Raw genomic sequence first — 18360 nt, forward strand, 5'->3', positions numbered from 1 at the left:
ACTTCTCCGACTGGTCGTCCTACATTCAGCGTGGATAACGTGAAATGGAAGAAAACGTTCGCCAAATAAAGTGAAAGGTCTTATAGCCTTTGATTTTTTTTTTCTTTTATTGGCTTACCTGTCGGTCACGTACTGAACCTGCTGGTGATTATATTGAAAAGAGAAAGGCGTGTGTGTGACTTACCACTGTCTTGCGTATCACATCCTGGACTCGTGACCACCAGGTACTCGTATATCTTCCCGTTACCCTTTCACTGCCACACGAAACAATTAGCAGCACCAGAAGCAATGCGTGAAGTGTTTCTAAGCATCTACAAGTAAGTTAGGGATGAAAAACAATACGTTTTGCAGTTTCTTCACAGTTCAAAGATTGGATGTGGCCGTAGAACAAATAAAGATGTCTCGGAGTGATTAGTAATTAGGAAAAGGTGAACCAAGCAGCAGTCAAAAGGTAATAAAGAGCTGAGAGTTTATGACGCCCTGATCTGTGAGTAAGGCTGGAGTCTTTCGCGCACCGCACACACTCCCCACACGTCCTGCTGCTCAGGGACGACAGTAATTTAGTATCTGCTTCCTGCTCAGTTTGTAATCGTCAGCGTGCTCGGTGCTAACCTGGACCAGTTCAGTGATACCCGATGATGCCACTGACCTAGCGAGAAGTGTGTGTGTGTGTGTGTGTGTGTGTGTGTGTGTGTGTGTGTGTTGTGTATGTGTGTGTGTGTGTGTGTGTGTTTTATTTATTATATGTAAAGTGTTTTATTTCTCTACTCGTTCATAGATCATATAACGCGCGCGCGCGCGCGCACACACACACACACACACACACACACACACACACACACACACACACACACACACACACACACACACACACACACACACACACACACACACACACACAATAACTGCAACAAAGGTATACCGAAAAAACATCCACTTTCTATCATTTATTTTACAATTGATCAAACACAAGTAAAAAGATAAAGAAGCAACAGGAAAAAATAGACAGATGGAAAATGGAAACGTAAACACAAATGTATACGCTACGAGAGGTTACAAGGTGTATAATATAATATAAAACTATGTACACATTAAGGGAATCAATTAGTAAAGGTCAGTGTAATTAAGAGCTGGAGATAATTGAGAACACAAAGGACACTTAACTATTATTGAAAGCCAACCTGCAGCCTTCTTCTTTTAATCTCATTGGGATTGTAATGTATATATACTGTCTTATGCTTTATGTTAATGTTTGTTTTTGTTTTCTTTTCCTTTTTTTTTTCTTTTTTTTCTAGTTTTCTATCACCATTATCATCAATATCTTCTCTTTCTCTCGCACATTTTTGTTTTTCCGTCCCATTTATATCGTTTCATTATTGTTTTTTTTTTTATCAGAACCGTGGTGTTTTCATTCTTACGTATAGGTTTTCATCACCACCATCATCATTATCTCCCTTCTTGACTTTTATGCTTTTTTTTAATTTACTTTCGCTTTTTTTTTTATTTTCGTTATTTACATCATTTTACATCTTTCTCATACATTCTTTTATTAATTTCTATCTATCCATTCCATAACTTAGTCATTCTCGTCTGTGTATTAAATGTTGTTGTGTTCCCAAAATGATAATGCACTTGTCAGTTTTCTCTCAAGTCGGATGTGGGACGAAGAAATCACAGGAAAATAGCACTGTCATCCCTACGATATTTCTAATCTTGAGTCTAACGCGTTCTTTGCTTTCCTGCTGAAGATTTAAAGTGACTATAAAGCGTGTGAGGAGACAAGATGATCAATGGTATTTCTTTGTGCTAAAATCTTCAGGGTTTTCCTCGGTACGCTCAGAGAAGGATGAATATTAGTTTCAGCAACTAGCAAGACACAATTTAGAAAACGGAATTTTTATGAAAATCTGCGTTATTTGTAGTTTTTGTTCAGGACAGTTATATTTTGTTTTACTGGAGGTGTGATATACGTGTTTTCTTAGACATTTGGTAGCATTTTTAATAATTTTAAGCTTTCTTCCAATTATAGTTATTTCTTAGAAGTTTGGTAGCACTTTTAATTGTTGCGAGCTTTGTTCCAGTTATTTCTATATTTCACACTGTTGTAGTAGATATCCATATAAGCATCGAGTTTTAATACGGCACTTAGATTCTTATACATATGCTGGCATTCTAAACTGAAAATTTGTCGATTCCTCAACACTCTCCGCTACATGCAGATCGCAGACACTTTAATATAGTTACAAATAATCTAGTGATGCGTGATTTTATAATATCAATAATCTCCATCCTCCCTGTGTACCAAATGTGTGTGTGTGTGTGTGTGTGTGTGTATGTGTGTGTGTGTGTGTGTGTCATTACCACACCAGGATGAGCACATGCATGATGGCTGCTGTGTTAGGCTTGCACCGCCGGGCTTCGAACTCCCATCCAGTGGCGGGCCGCGCCCCATCAGCGTTACGAGTAGGAGTGTGTCGCGGGAGACGCCGTCCAGTCAGTCTCTGTGATGGCTCTGTATATAGTTTCCGCGATGTCCGTCAAGCCTCCCAGCAGCGTGCCGAAGAACTCTCCCTTGGCGGAAAGCAGAGTGGGGAGAATTTCTCCCAAGCGTGGTGGACCTTCGGTAGTAGTGGTGGTGGTGGTGGTGGGGGTGGTCGTGTGGGTGCTGGCGGTGGGTGCGGAGGCAGAAGCGAGTAAGTCGATGGTGCTGGTGTTCCCACTGAGGGTCGTGGCCAGGATAGTGGCCAGACTCGGGGCCACTTCTAAGTCGTTGGCGCCTCCAGTGAGGAGATCGAAATCGATGTCGAGCAAACCGTCGTCGTTCAGCTCCTCGCTGAGTGAAAAGTTAGTGTGGAGAGAGGCATTAGCGGCACCCGTCACGCTCAGCTCGCCATTCTGCAGAGCTTCCAGTTCGGAGGTGGGAAGAACTATCATGCCGTTCCTGCCGTTGATGTTCATAAGGAAGCTTCCAAGGGACTGGCTGGGATCCTCGATCTCATCCACGTTGTCGGTCAGCAGCTGGCCCAGACTGTCCAGGGAGGCGGGGTCAAAGGAAGAGGCGGTGAAGTTCTCCGGCACCTCAGTGGGATCCTCCGATAAGTGATTAATTTCCACAGCCTCAGCGAGGGGCACCCCGACGTTATCGAAATCAGCTAGATGCACGTCTGAGACTCCTGAGGCTCCAAGTAAAACTCCGGTGCTGAGATTGGGCTCCGTTGTGCTTGTGACGACCACGCTTGGCCCACTTGATCCTGCAGATTGAAGAGCCACTCCGTTAAACTCTCCAGGAGCATAGTTTGCTGTGTCTACACCTGAGTGAGTCTGCAAGTCGCTTAGACTTACACCTCCGAGCTGTAGATCTCCTGAATTTCCAAGAGGCAGTGACACCCCGTAAGAGCCACCCTGCAGTGTGTCCAAGCCCCCAGATCCACCCACGTATCCTTCAGTGTCGCCAAGAGGCAAAGAAACCCCGTAAGAACCAGTCTGTAGCCCATCCAAGCCTCCTGACCCATCCTGTAACCCTCCAGTGTTACCAAGTGGTAAAGAAACACCCTCAAAGCCTACTGATCCACCCTGCAACTCTCCAGTGTTACCAAGTGGTAAAGGAACACCCTCAAAGCCTCCTGACCCACCCTGTAACTCTCCAGTGTTACCAAGTGGTAAAGGGACACCCTCAAAGCCTCCTGACCCACCCTGTAACCCTCCAGTGTTACCAAGTGGTAAAGAAACACCCTCAAAGCCTGCTGATCCACCCTGCAACTCTCCAGTGTTACCAAGTGGTAAAGGAACACCCTCAAAGCCTGCTGACCCACCCTGTAATCCTCCAGTGTTACCAAGTGGTAAAGAAACACCCTCAAAGCCTCCTGACCCATCCTGTAACCCTCCAGTGTTACCAAGTGGTAAAGAAACACCCTCAAAGCCTGCTGACCCACCCTGTAACCCTCCAGTGTTATCAAGCGGTAAAGAAACACCCTCAAAGCCTGCTGACCCACCCTGTAACCCACCCGTGCTTCCAAGGGGCAAGGCAATCCCGTAGGAGTCACCCTGTAGCCCTCCAAATCCTGTAGAGCCAAGTTGCAGCCCCTCAAGGCCGTCAGAGCCTAAAAATGAGCCCCCAAAGCCTTCCGCCACACCCTGTAGCTCTCCAGTGCTCCCCAGCAGGTCAGTGCCAACGAAGGTTGCTAAATCATCCTGCAGTGCACCCCCAGCCCCCAAGGACGTTCCCTGCAATCCCTGGAAGTCTCCTGCATTAAGGTTAAGAATGTCCCCTGCGACTATTTGTGAGTCCGCGAAGTCCCCCTGTAGACCCCCGATCTCTGTCACTTGTAGAGGGACACCCACGGGACTGGACGCGACCTGTCCCCCAACGCCGCCCCCGCTGCCCTGGTAGTTTCTGGGTCCATCAATAGACACAGAGGCCCCACTGGTTAACGAGCCAGCCTGTATTAAGTCCTCTAGAGCCTCAAGTTCCTGCACGAAGAAGTCTGGCGCTGAGAGGGAAGGGTTGGGCGAGGCCAGGGCTACACGGTACGCAGGATCTCTAGGGTTAAGGTCCAATGGTACCCCAGTCGGGACCACAGAGGCAGGATTACTGAAGGACTGGGTGGAGGGAAAACCTAACCCCACTCCAGATGCAGGGGCGAGGCTTCCTGTCGCAAAGTTGCTGTCAACGGTGTGTCGCTTGTGCTGCAGTGATGGTGATAGCGAGCCGATAGGTATGACCTCCGCTTGTGCTATCTTGCTGGGGGACTCCGACTCCTCGGATCCATCGTCTGCAGAGAAACAACAGCTTAATTAAGAACACAAGTGAAGGTTCAAGAAGTCAGTAGACCTACTCATGGCAGTCCTTATATAAAGCATGCGTACCAGCCAACCATCATCTCTATCCAAAAAATAATTACATCTTTCCTATTGACCTATTATCAACCTGATTACTGAACCTGGTTTGTTCATCTACCACTCTTTTTAGAACAAAGTTACTAATTATGGCACTATAACACAAAGATACACAAAGGAGAAACAAACTGCATTGGTAAATAGGTTTGCTTTGATTTTTATCAGTTTTTCATGGCAATGGATTAAAATTGAGTTATCAAATGCTAGTATAGGTTCAGTTCATATGAAGCAAAAGCGTGAAAACTGACAAAGTTGTTTATATCGGTGATTCCCAAACTGGGTAGCAAGCCGCTGTGAGAAGTTTGGCATTCCTAACGCGTGTGACGTGAGTTGATGAGCCTCTGCTGTAGGATTTTGACTAATAATTGACAAATACGTATAAAGATTTGATCAATCTGCTGAGAAAGATATGATTCAAACTTCATAATTTTGGTGAAGACTGCATTTTTTCTTCTATATGTACAAGTATTTATGGAAAAATCTTCTAAGAATTCATTGATTTATTGTCAGTTATAAACAACTAGTTCAAAATTCATTAAAACATTCACAAAGAAATGAAGGAGGAATGACATTGACAACACTTACTTTAACTACACTTTACTTATAATCTTAATTTTACTTAAATCTGGCTCTAAACCTTGGCGCACACTTGACGTGTCCAACTAGGTTATGAGGAATGTGTAAGCTGTAATGCATATATGTTTTATTTAGCATTTAGCAGTATGTCATGTCCCCATGATCAAGTAGAGTTTTCGTGTAGGCTGGAATTATTTACTTTATTCCATGAGTATGTTTTGTCCTTTAAAAGATTAATTTGAGAATTTTTTTTAGTTTTACATTTTTAGTGTCGTAAGAACTGTTATTAAAAGGACGTCAATCCAGAATCCTTTTGCTGCTGACAGGAAGGATGTCCCACATGCAATGCAGGAGTTTCGGGAAATGATATTCAGCTTAATTGCTTCAGTTGATACTAAAGTTTTGTCTTGGAAATTTTAGGGTAAAATATTTGCCTAACAACTAAAACCCTGACCAGCAATTATTGAAAGTCATTTCAACTTTTCTTCCACCTACGTTTGTGAGGCAGACTTTGCAACTCTTGCTGTTAAAGTAAAGAAAAACATAAATGTAATGTTGACAATGACATGACATGTGCTGTTTCGTCAACTCCATCACGAATTAAAGTGCCCATGATGAAGAAATGTCATGATTCACCTTTAGTGCAACGGAGGAGTGAGCGCTGTGTTGCAAAGCTACTGTAATCTGTTACAAAAAGTCATCGTTCATTGTCTGATACATTTACTTCTTTTCTTTGGCGTGGAATACAATTTCATTTTACAAAATGAAATTATATTAAAATATATTTTTAATTTCAATGTCTTGTTCATCTACCATTTTTTATCTGAACATGTACAGTCTGAAATATTCCTCGAAAACTGCCATGATAATTTTGAATTTTGAGTGAAGGGTGTGTGTGTAATTAGGTGCAAGTAGTTTTGTGTGAAGGAAGAGAGTCGTCTTTAGAGGGCAGGCTGCGACTGCCCCCTTATGTTGTGAGACACAAAAGATCACGGCTGGGTTTGTTGTTGTTTTTGTTGTCGTTGTTGTTGTTGTTGTTGTTGTGTTGTTGTTGTTGTTGTTGTTGTTGTTGTTGTTGTTGTTTTGCCATTTTATTCTATATTCATAAACTTGTATGGAAACTCTGCTTAGGAGAATACTGATTATAAGCAAAGATAAGAAATAAATAAATCACGTAAACATGGAGGAAAAAAAAAGACAAGGGATGGGAAAGAGGAAGAAAAGGACAAGGATAAATAAGGGATAAAGGGAAGACAAAGATGGGGAGAGAGAGAGAGAGAGAGAGAGAGAGAGCGGAAGGTCTAGCTTACCTGTGTCTCTCTGAACGCGCCTGACTGGTCTGTGGCTGTTTAGGAAGCTGCTAGGAGAGGCACCTAGAGAGAAAGAGAGTGAGAGGGTATTAATATTACACATTTATAAAACACATTTACAAATAACATCCCTAACACACACACACACACACACACACACACACACAAGTGGAAAGAAGTAGGCAAATAGTTGAAATGTAAAAGAGTAAATAATACAAAAAGAATCGACGCAACTCTTCAGTAAAACTTTGATCCCACCTGACAGAAAAGATTAGAAAACTGAAGAGGAGGAGGAGGAGGAGGAGGAGGAGGAGGAGGAGGAGAAAGAGAAAGAGAAAGAGGGGAAAAAGAAAAAGCGGAGGAAGAGGAGGAGGAGAAAAAAGAGAAAGAGAAAGAAGGGAAAAAGAAAAAGCGGAGGAGGAGGAGGAGGAGAAAAAGAGAAAGAGAAAGAGGGGAAAAAGAAAAAGCGGAGGAGGAGGAGGAGGAGGAGGAGGAGGAGGAGGAAAAAGAGAGAAAGAGAAAGAGGGAAAAAAGAAAAAGCGGAGGAGAAAGAGGAGAATAAATATAAGATAGAAGAAAATTAATACGCCATCTATTCATCCTTCATACCAATTATAGATTTGATTGTCTCCTCTTCCTTTCCTTCTTTTTTTTCATTATCTTTCCACATTTTTCTAACTTTTTTTGGTGTTCCTCTAACATGTTGGTGCTTACTCCAAGACATTTCAAGCATTTTTATTCAGGTTTTTCTCACGACATCTGCTGTTTTCTCTTTTGCTTGGTTATTTATCTACAGAGAGAGAGAGAGAGAGAGAGAGAGAGAGAGAGAGAGAGAGAGAGAGAGAGAGAGAGAGAGAGAGAGAGAGAGAACCGGACATAAAACAGGACGCGTTGATCAGAGGTTTAGGGTAATTCCATATTTCTTACGACTTTCAACTTTCTCTATTACCTATTAGTGTTTATTTAATCAATCTTAGTCTGTCATGGCCATTCTCTCTCTCTCTCTCTCTCTCTCTCTCTCTCTCTCTCTCTCTCTCTCTCTCTCTCTCTCTCTCTCTCTCTCTCTCTCTCTCTCTCTCTCTCTCTCGTTTTAGTCTTTTCCTAAGTTTTCTTGTTTTCTTTTTCAATCTAAATTATCATGCCCTTTCATTGTCTGTATGGTAACTTTTTATTCACCTTTTTGTTTTTCTACATGTATATCTCTCTTAATTTTTTTCTTTATTTAATTCTTATTTTCTTTCTGCTTTTTTTTTTACTTCTATTCATCAACTTTATGCTAATTACCTTTTTTTCCTTGTTTGTTTGTTTTTTTCTCTCTCCTCTCATCATCATCAATATCCCCACTACCATCATGATCATTAGACAGTTTTTCACACATATCACTTTCATTGACTTGGCTGCCTTTTCATTTTTTTGGTAGTAGCGATATGTACCACGCTGTATCTTTGTGGTTCTGACTCTTTATTTTTTTATTTATTTTATTTTTTATTTTATTTTTTTATCACCTCTTGGCCCTTCAACCTTTACGTAAGGACGGTCTTTCGTGTGTGTGTGTGTGTGTGTGTGTGTGTGTGTGTGTGTGTGTGTGTGTGTGTGTGTGTGTGTGTGTGTGTGTGTGTCCGCCGTCTCTCTCTCTCTCTCTCTCTCTCTCTCTCTTTAGGTCATCCTTTCATTAACACATTTACTTTTCCTCGCTGTATTTACTTTCCTTTTAACATAGCGGTGTTGTAACAGGAATTACAGAGAGAGAGAGAGAGAGAGAGAGAGAGAGAGAGAGAGAGAGAGAGAGAGAGAGAGAGAGAGAGAGAGAGAGAGAGAGAGAGAGAGGGGCCCATTAATTTTCTTCGAGTGGAGGTGACCTTAAGTTTTTACTATTACCACGTTCGTCAGACTCCTTTCCCTTCTCTCTCCCTCTCTCCGTTCCTCCCTCCCTGCCACCATCCATCCTTCCCTTCCCTTCCCTTCCCTTCCCTTCCCTTCCCTTCCCTTCCCTTCCCTTCCCTTCCCTCCCGCCATCATGTGATACTCTATATCTTTTGCTTTCATTTTCTAACCCTAAGGATCTCTCTCTCTCTCTCTCTCTCTCTCTCTCTCTCTCTCTCTCTCTCTCTCTCTCTCTCTCTCTCTCTCTCTCTCTCTCTCTCTCTCAATTCCTTATTTTTTTTTCTCATTTCATATTTCATTCCTTAATTCTTTCATATTTTTCCTTCTGCACTTTTTTCCTTTTTTTGTTACTTTCGGCTTTGTTTCTCTTTCCTCTCATTACATTTATTTCTGCAATCTTCCTTGCTTTTCTTCCCTTTCTTCTCAATCATTTTCTCTTTCCTTTTTTATTTCCTTTTTGTCTGTCCTTTTTTTCTATCACCCTTCCATATTTCTCTCTGCAGACCTTCACTTTCTTGTCCCTCCCTTCCTTTCCTTTCCCTTTCCTTTCCTCCCATCCCATCCTTTACATTCCTTTCCCTTCCCTTCCCTTTTCATCCTTGTACTTGCGCATCACCTCCCCTCCCTCCCTCCCCTTCCTTAACGTGTCTTAGGTGTTTGTAAATAGATAAATAGTAAAGTAGATAAAAAGGAGACAGTGTACCCATCTCAGTCATTTTCAAGGACGAAAAATTCTCTCTCTCTCTCTCTCTCTCTCTCTCTCTCTCTCTCTCTCTCTCTCTCTCTCTCTCTCTCTCTCTCTCTCTCTCTCTCTCTCTCTCTCTCTCTCTCTCTCTCTCTCTCTCACGGCTCGTTCTGTCTTTCAAGAGAAGTTTACCTTCAACTTATCGGTCGATCATCTTCTTTACCATCTTCAGTTTCCAGTTTCATCTTTGTTGTCAGCTTTAGATCTTCATTACCATATAAGAAAATGTCTGTGAATCATATTTTGTGTGTCAGCAACAGCCTCACTCCCTTTCACGCCACAATGGCCTTCTGCCTACACAATACACCTCTTGCCTACACAATACACATCTTGGCTTCACAATACACCGGAATCGTCACTGTCTTCTTAGTCATCCCATCACCTTCGCCGTCACATCGGTAAGCATCTTTGTACACCATGATAAGTTTTATTTTATTTCCTTTTCTAAGGGTACTTGGCTTGCCCTGACGTAACACAGCCTTACTTACGCATCATATAAGAAGAACATAAGAAATAAGGGAAGCTGCAAGAAGCGACCAGGCTTACACGTGGCAGTCCCTGTATGAAACACACCTACCTATTTCCATCTGCTATCCCCATCCATAAACTTGTCTAATCTTCTCTTAAAGCTCTCTAGTGTCCATCTAAACCCAATGTAACTTAACATACCTCTATTTCAGTTTCTTAACATAACTCAGTACATAACATAACTTATCATGACATGACATTACATAATTGTACTTTATCTTACCTTAACTATCCTGACCTAGCATAACATAACTTTACCTTTCTGTGCATACCTTACCTCTCTTTAACATACCTTGCCTTACTTCGTGTAATCTTTCGTATCTTACCTAACCAAACCTAATCTTGCCTCACCTTACCACACCTCACCTTACCTAATCTAATCTTACCTTACGTTACCTTAACTCACCTAATCAAATCTAACCTAACATTGGTTCATGTAACCTTATCTTATCTTACTGTTCCTCACCTCACTTTACATTACCTTACCTAAAGATAAGTGGAAATAAATAAAAATGGGGCAAAGTTATTAGTGAGTTCCCCAGGGGTATGTTTTAGATCCATTACTTTTGATAACCTACATTGTATACAATATATGAATTATCTAAATTCTGGGATATATTGTGACTTCAGTACTTCTGCTGAGGACACGTAAGTAGGGAGATTAATCAAGTCAGCACAAGACACAAGCATATTACAGAGGGATCTAAGTAGACAGGATGTATGAGTTGGCTTAAAATAGAAAATGCCATTTTACATCAATAAAGTAATCTCCACGCAGACGGAAAAAAGAACCTTAAGTAATTGTACTTTAAAAGGCACGTGCTTAGCCGGATCCGCTTCAGAAAAGATTTAGAAGCGATGGCATCCCCGTCCATCCCCGCCCCAGAAAGGAAAAATCAGAGCGTGCAGCGGAGTTGATATCTTTTTTTATTATTATTATTATTATTATAAGGAACGTAAATAATACAATCATAAATGTGATTCTAAGGTTATACTTAGCTTTTGCTTTGGCCGCATCTCGATTATGTTGTATAGTTCTCCTTATCACGGTGTAGATAGGCTGGTGCCTGTCTAAAGGGCGACTAGGATGATCCAGGGACTGGGTTCCGTCAGAGCCACTCTACTGGTGATTTGGTTTTCCTTACTGAGTCTTGGTCATCCTCTTTTAGGGATTTTGGTGAAACCTTTGCTATTGCCTTACACATATCAAAAGCTTTTGATAGAGTCTGGCACAAAGCTTTGATTTCCAAACTATCCTCCTGCGGCTTCTGTCCTCTCTGTAACTTCATCTCAAGTTTTCTTTCTGATCGTTCTATTGCTATTTGCTATTCTAAATCTATTAACAGTATTTTTCCTCAGGGTTCTGTCTTGTCACCCATTCCTTCAGAAAGTAAACACTTCTTGCAGGGAAGCCACAGAACGCCTGACTTCTGATCTCTCCAAAATTTCTAATTGGGGCAAAGCAAACTTAGTATTGTTCAATGCCTCAAAACTCAATTCCTCCATCTATCAACTCGACACAACCTTCCAGACAACTATTCCCTCTTCTTCAATGACAATCAACTGTCCCCCCTCTTCTACACTGAACATCCTCGGTCTGTCCTTTACTTATAATCTAAACTGGAAACTTCTCATCTTATCCCTAGCTGAAACAGCTTCTATGAAGTTAGATGTTCTGAGTCGTTTCCGCTAGTCTTTCTCTCCCACCCCCTTTCCCCACCAAAGCTGCTAACTTTGTATAGGTGCTTTATCCGTCCATGTATAGAGTATGTTTCACTTGTATGGGGGGAGGGGTTCTACTCTTACCGCTATTTTAAAAAAGATGGAATGAGAAGCTTTTCGTCTTATCAACTCCTCTCCTCTAAGTGACAGTCTTCAGCCTCTTTCTCATCGCCGCAATGTTGCATCTCTTGCTATCTTATACAGCTATTTTCATATTAACTGCTCTTCTGATCTTGCTAACTGCGTGCCTCCCCTCCTCCGGCGGCCTCGCTGCACAAGACTTTCTTCTTTCTCTCATCCCTATTCTGTCCACCTCTCTAATACAAGAGTTAACCAGTATTCTCAATCATTCGTTCTTTCTGTGATAAACTCTGGGACTCCCTGCCTGCTTCTGTATTTCCCCCTTCCTATGACTTGAACTCTTTCAAGAGTGAGGTTTCAAGACACTTATCCTTCAATTTTCGATTATTCTCTTGACATCCCTTTTAAGGCTGGCATCTCAAGTGGGATTTTTTTTTTCCCTTGGCCAGTAACCCTCTTACGTAAAATAAAAAATAAAAAAAATAATGTAGGTTACAAATAGAAGAGTGGATAATGGTTTAAATTTAGTGAAAACGTAGTAGATACACAGACACTAGATGATTTCAAGAGGAAGGTAGATCAACCCGTGAATGAGTATGGGAGATGGCAAGTCTTACGTACTCAGGACCTGCCTTGTAATGTGAAACCGGCCTTTTGCAGTTACCAGTCTGTTACCAGCAGCGATTGCTGCTGGTAACAGATGAAAGAAAAGGCTGACTGTACCATAAGCGATGCGAAAGTCCTAGATGTCTGAAAGAGGACTTTTCCTTAGTAATTTTCACTGTTGTACGACTTCAACATTGTAAAGTTTGGATAAAAGGGATAGGTAGAGTGAAGGGATGGCAGGTAAGAGGAGGCGGGACTGTCAAGGCTTTCAGGCACAACTTGAGTGATGATTAGCAGCGCCGTGACTCTTGGGAATGTCTTGTGGAGGAAAGGAAGGTGTTTGTTTAGCGCCGGACCTGTAATGGGTGATGGTGCTGGCAACAATCACACCACCCCCCTCAGCACCACCACCGCCACCACCACCACCACCACTCAGCAACGCACTCTCTCTCACACCCATGTATAACAACACACACACACACACACACACACACACACACACACCAACGTTTACTTTCACGCACACGGACACGTACACAGGTCAGGTACACACACACACACATATGTAGGCCACACAGTCACACGCATGTACACAACTATTCGCTAATATGAGAAAGTATACATGATTACACAATGCAAGTAATACACATGTGCATGCTAAAAACACACACACACACACACACACACACACACACACACACACACACACACACACACACACACACACACACACACACACACACACACACACCTAAACAGAAAAAAAAAGAAGCTTACTGGCCTTGACACATAATTATTTAACCGAAAAGTGTTCATCCTCCCAAATTCAAAGTAAAAAATGTCACTTTCTTGTTTAAATATTTCTGGGACATATTTTACAGTTCATTTATTATAGGTGAAGGGCGCAGTAGAGAGAGAGAGAGAGAGAGAGAGAGAGAGAGAGAGAGAGAGAGAGAGAGAGAGAGAGAGAGAGAGAGAGAGAGAGAGAGAGTGTGTGTGTGTGTGTTTTTTTTTTTTTTTTTTTTTTTTTTTTTTTTTTTTTACCGAATGACAAAGACTTACTGTTTTTCGTGGGTGCTGCTGCCGCCCATGCCACCCACGCTGCTGCCCACACCACCGCCCACGCAACCTGAAATGCGGGCAATAATTAACAAACTGTGCTAAGTTGTTTTGGAGGGGGACAAAATATAGGTTAGTTTCCCTTGATAAAAGTCGCGTCGTTTTCTTTTATAATCTTTCGATGTGGTTTTCTCTGATCTTTCGGTTCGCTCTTCTCACTACATACTTTCTCTTTCTCTCTCTCTCTCTCTCTCTCTCTCTCTCTCTCTCTCTCTCTCTCTCTCTCTCTCTCTCTCTCTCTCTCTCTCTCTCTCTCTCTCTCTCTCTCTCTCGTAAACACTTCACCACAAGTGCAATGGTTATGCAAAGGAGAAAGAGAGAAAGAAGGAAATGGAAGAAAATAAACACGTACATTCTTGGTGCAAGGGAAGTGAAGGAGAATAAGGAGAGAGAGAGAGAGAGAGAGAGAGAGAGAGAGAGAGAGAGAGAGAGAGAGAGAGAGAGAGAGAGAGAGAGAGAAAGGTAAAGAAAAACAAGTCCTTACAGATTCTTGGTGAAAAAAAAAAAATGGGAAAGAAATATAAAAAAGAAGATGGAGGAATAAGACAAAGAGATATTCATGGAAAAAGAAAGGAAGAATAAGGAGAAGATAGACGAGGAGAAGAAAGAAAAAAAAACGAAGAGCAGAGGGAAAAGAACAATAAAAAAAATGAAAGAACCAAACAAACAGATACTTAATGAAAAGAAATACGAGAAAAAGAATCATTAGCAGAAGAAGGAAGTGGAAAAGAACTTGAGAAACAGTAAATGATTAGTCTAGCAGTGTGGACAAAATTAAATGTGTGTGTGTGTGTGTGTGTGTGTGTGTGTGTGTGGGCACTGCTCAGGGCGTTGTCAGACAGTGAAAGTAAGAAAGTGCCGTCGTGTTGCATCAGATAGACCAGCCACAACCGGACTCTGTGTCAGCTGTCCGCCCTCTGAATTGCTTTAACCGCTCACCACAGCTACGCAGAAGGGAGAAGGAGGGGAGGGAAGGAAGGAAGGAAGGAAAAGGAAAGAAAGACAAGCGTATTGAGATAGAGAGGCAGAGGGAGGAAGACGGGAATAACATAGAGAAGAATGTGAATAGAGGAAGGGAGAAAAGGAGAAAGAAAAGTTACTAAGGAAAGGAGGAATGGAAGAAATAGAGGAGGAAGAATACTAAAGGGAATGAAAATAAATAGAGAGAGGAGCATAGCAACCATATAAAAGTAAGAATGAGGAGAGGAAGGAAGGGAGGGAAGAAAGAGAAAAAAAAAGGAATTAAATGGTAGATGGAAAGAAAGAGGGAGGGATGAAAGAACACGAAAGAATAAGGAGAGGAAGGAAGAAATGTAAAGAAAAATAAGACGACAAAATGTTCCTATCGCACGCCACAAATACGCAGAGAGGAGAATGAATGGAGAAAGAGAGGCTGGGAAGAAAAAGGGGTGAAAGAAAGGATATTAAAGGATAAGAGAGAGAGAGCAGAGGAAAGAACACTCCAACGTAAAGGGAAGAATGAGGAAAAGAAGGGAGAAATTGAAGGAAGATTGAGACGGGGAAATGAAGGAAGAAAAGAAGATGAACGAGAGAGAATAACAAAAAGAAAAAGAAACGTCAAAGGAGAACCACAGAAATTAAGGAAGGATAGGAGAAGGAAAGGAAGGAAGGAGAGAAAGAGGGTAGGGAAGGAAGAAATGGAGGAAAAATTGAGAGGGGACATTACGTTGGAGGCCCAGAAAGGAAGGAAAAAATGAGGGAAGGAAAGAAAGAAGGAAAAAAGAAAGATGGGAGAAAGATGCGGAACTAGGAAACTAAGGAGAGGAAGGGAAGGAAGAGGAAGAAAGGAATGAGGGACGAAGAGAAAGAAGAAAGTCGGTAAGAGGAAAGAGAAGAAAAGAAAAGAAGAAAAGAGAAATACATAATGATGATAATAATAAGGACGGGAGGAAGGGAGAGTGAGGGAGAGAAGAGAGGAGAAAAGGAAGAAAACAAAAAAAAATACAAGGAAGGAATAAAGAGAGAAAAAGATGAAGGAATTAAAAGCTAACAGGAAAGTGTTGAAGAAAGGAAACTAAAGGAGAGGAGGAAATGGAGAGGAAGGGAGGAAGACAGGCGAGGGAGAGGGGAGAAAGGAAAGGGAGGGGAAAGGAGGCGGTAGGAAATAGGCTAATAATGGGTGTTATGCTTCCACTTGGGAAAGGGAACTAAAAGTGAATTGGTATTTCCTCCTCCTCCTCCTCCTCCTCCTCCTCCTCCTCCTCCTCCTCCTCCTCCTCCTCCTCCTCCTCCTCCTCCTCCTCCTCCTCCTCCTCCTTAACACCTTTACTTTTCCTTTCCTTTCGTCTTCTCCACAATTCATATACCCGGAAGAAATGGATGTGGCAATGAGAGAGAGAGAGAGAGAGAGAGAGAGAGAGAGAGAGAGAGAGAGAGAGAGAGAGAGAGAGAGAGAGAGAGAGAGATGGATGGATGATGTGCATGACTACGGAAATACGCAAAAGCTAGGAAGAAGGTAAGGAAGGAAGGAGGCAGAGAAGGAGGGAAAGAAGAGGAGAGGAAGAGAAAGAACTAGAGACGGACAGTAGAAGGCAGAGAGAGAGAGAGAGAGAGAGAGAGAGAGAGAGAGAGAGAGAGAGAGTGAGAGTGAGAGTGAGTGACTGTACCTACACCATTTCCTGCTTGACATAATCGTGTGGGTTTAAAAATAGGTAATTATGCTCATTAATTTCGGCCACCTTTCCCTGCACCTGTTCCTGGCAGAGTAATTAGCCTCAAGTGTTGCTCTCAGGTGTGTCATTACTGTGTGTGTATTTTCCTCATAGGGACACTCTTATTAAATGCGTTAACCCGTACTCTTAATCAGTGAAGGATTTATACATATACTTAATGAACTCATGTAAACCTAAAATAGTTATGAAGTGTATTTGATTGCAGCCAGAGGAGCGTCACAGTTGTTTATTGATCCATAATACGATTTAAACTGTCGTTAAGTAAAAGGGAATGAGATTTTTTTGCTTCACTTAAATAGAAACTGGTAGGCTCGTTGTTACTCATTCACCCATTGATGCATTTATTTATTCTTTTCCTTAATTATTTGATGATATTCTCTTTTCTATCCATGTCACACTTTCTCCTTTTTTTTTCTCTCTCACCGATTTGACATGCTTGCTTTCATAAATAAGTTCACTTTCTTTTCTGATACATCATGATTTATGTACACTCGTCCATTGGTCGTACTTGTTTGATGTATCCTGTTTGATTTGTTTTCTACTTTTGTTCATACTTTCTATTTTAAACTTTAAAATTTATTTATTCTCTTTCCTCTGTTTGCTGTCTTCTTTTGTCTTATTTTCTTTCTTCATCTGAGTGTATGTATATATACATAGTCACACACACACACACACACACACACACACACACACACACACACACACACACACACACACACACACACACACACACACACACATTCATCTTCATCGTGGTGGTTATCGTTGTCTGTAGTACTAAATGGATTACACACATTGGCATCCAGCTGACCACACAACGAGAGCTCGCCATGGAGGGAATAATAAAGCCTCTTCTTACACAATGCTTTGAAAATTCCATGTCAACTTTTTTACACTGCATGGTAACCTTCCTCTCTACTTCTCCTCCTCCAAGTCTGCTATTTGTTCTTCCTTTGAATTCTTTTATGGCCCTCTTTACCACCACCACCACCACGACCTCCTCTTCCTCCTCATCCTTCTCCTCCTCCATTGTTGTAGTATATGGAAGGAATTTGAATGCAACAACAATAGGGATCATATCTACATAAGGAATGACTAATTAGGAATGCTTTCTCTCTCTCTCTCTCTCTCTCTCTCTCTCTCTCTCTCTCTCTCTCTCTCTCTCTCTCTCTCTCTCTCTCTCTCTCTCTCTCTCTCTCTCTCTCTCTCTCTCGAGATAACTAGTTCACGAAGATATTCAGTTCATCGCCTTTCCCTTTCACAGACTACAACTCCCTGACCTCTTAACTAATCATGACTTGCTGGAGCAGGTGCGTGGCAGGTGAAGGAGGGAGAGGGAAGGGAGGGAATGTAGCAGGTTGTAGAAAAGTGGATGTCATGACTTGACTTGATAGACTGGTGAGGTAGAGAAGAAGGGGAGGAGGAGGAAAGGGAGACAGGATACCAAGAGATAGAGAGAGAGAGAGAGAGAGAGAGAGAGAGAGAGAGAGAGAGAGAGAGAGAGAGAGAGAGAGAGAGAGAGAGAGAGAGAGAGAGTGAGTGAGTTGCAGAAAATAAAGGAGGGAATTACAAACATGAGATTGATTATAGTATTCAAAACTTGACCTATAGGTATATACACACACACACACACACACACACACACACACACACACACACAGGGAAGGGAAAGGACGTGTGTTGCAATGTGCTTGAGATAATCATTTCGAGTTATTCACCGCTGTGGCTTTTGCTTGTTTGCCGGAATTCGAACCGGATGAGCGCTTCCTGTAAGTGCGGGTTGTGTTGTCGAGATACACACACACACACACACACACACACACACACACACACACACACAGGAAGAATGAAGAAAAAAAATATAGAATTCAAGAAAAATTAAGGATGCAGCTGGCGTAGAACATGGTGGTGGTGGTGGTGGTGGTGGTGGTGATGGTGGTGGTAGTGATGGTGGTGGTGCTGGTGGTGGAGGTGGAGGGAGGGAAAGGTAGGTAGACAGCCACAAAAAGTAGTAGTAATAAAGTAATTTTAGTAGCAATGTTGTCCATTGACCTGAGTTTTTTTTTTTATCGTGTTGATGGTGGTGATGGTGATAGTAGTGGTGGTGGTGGTGGTGACGATGAAAAAAAAAATATGATCCTTCTTTTCCTTATTTTTTGTATATATTGCTCCATTATAAGAACATTAACATCAAATCTTC

The 18360-nt window shown here is 41.9% G+C and overlaps 1 protein-coding gene and 1 long non-coding RNA gene across 7 annotated transcripts in view; one reads left to right on the forward strand and one right to left on the reverse strand.

Moving 5' to 3' along the window:
- LOC135112195 (uncharacterized) overlaps positions 1-18360 on the forward strand; it is a 108261-nt gene that overhangs the window by 2162 nt on the left and 87739 nt on the right. The window lies entirely within an intron of this gene.
- Positions 935-18360, reverse strand: part of LOC135112193 (PE-PGRS family protein PE_PGRS16-like) — a 21867-nt gene continuing 4441 nt past the window's right edge. For all 4 annotated transcript variants that reach the window (XM_064026312.1, XM_064026309.1, XM_064026313.1 and 1 more), the window contains exons 3-5: positions 13411-13477; positions 6783-6845; positions 935-4772 (exon numbers count right to left, since the gene is read on the reverse strand). In XM_064026312.1, the coding sequence (XP_063882382.1) occupies positions 2458-4772; positions 6783-6845; positions 13411-13477 (2445 nt within the window). In that variant the 3' untranslated portion in view covers positions 935-2457. The remainder of the gene's footprint in view (positions 4773-6782; positions 6846-13410; positions 13478-18360) is intronic.

Source organism: Scylla paramamosain, chromosome 23 (genome assembly GCF_035594125.1).
Source record: "Scylla paramamosain isolate STU-SP2022 chromosome 23, ASM3559412v1, whole genome shotgun sequence".
In the NCBI taxonomy this organism is placed as follows: domain Eukaryota; kingdom Metazoa; phylum Arthropoda; class Malacostraca; order Decapoda; family Portunidae; genus Scylla; species Scylla paramamosain.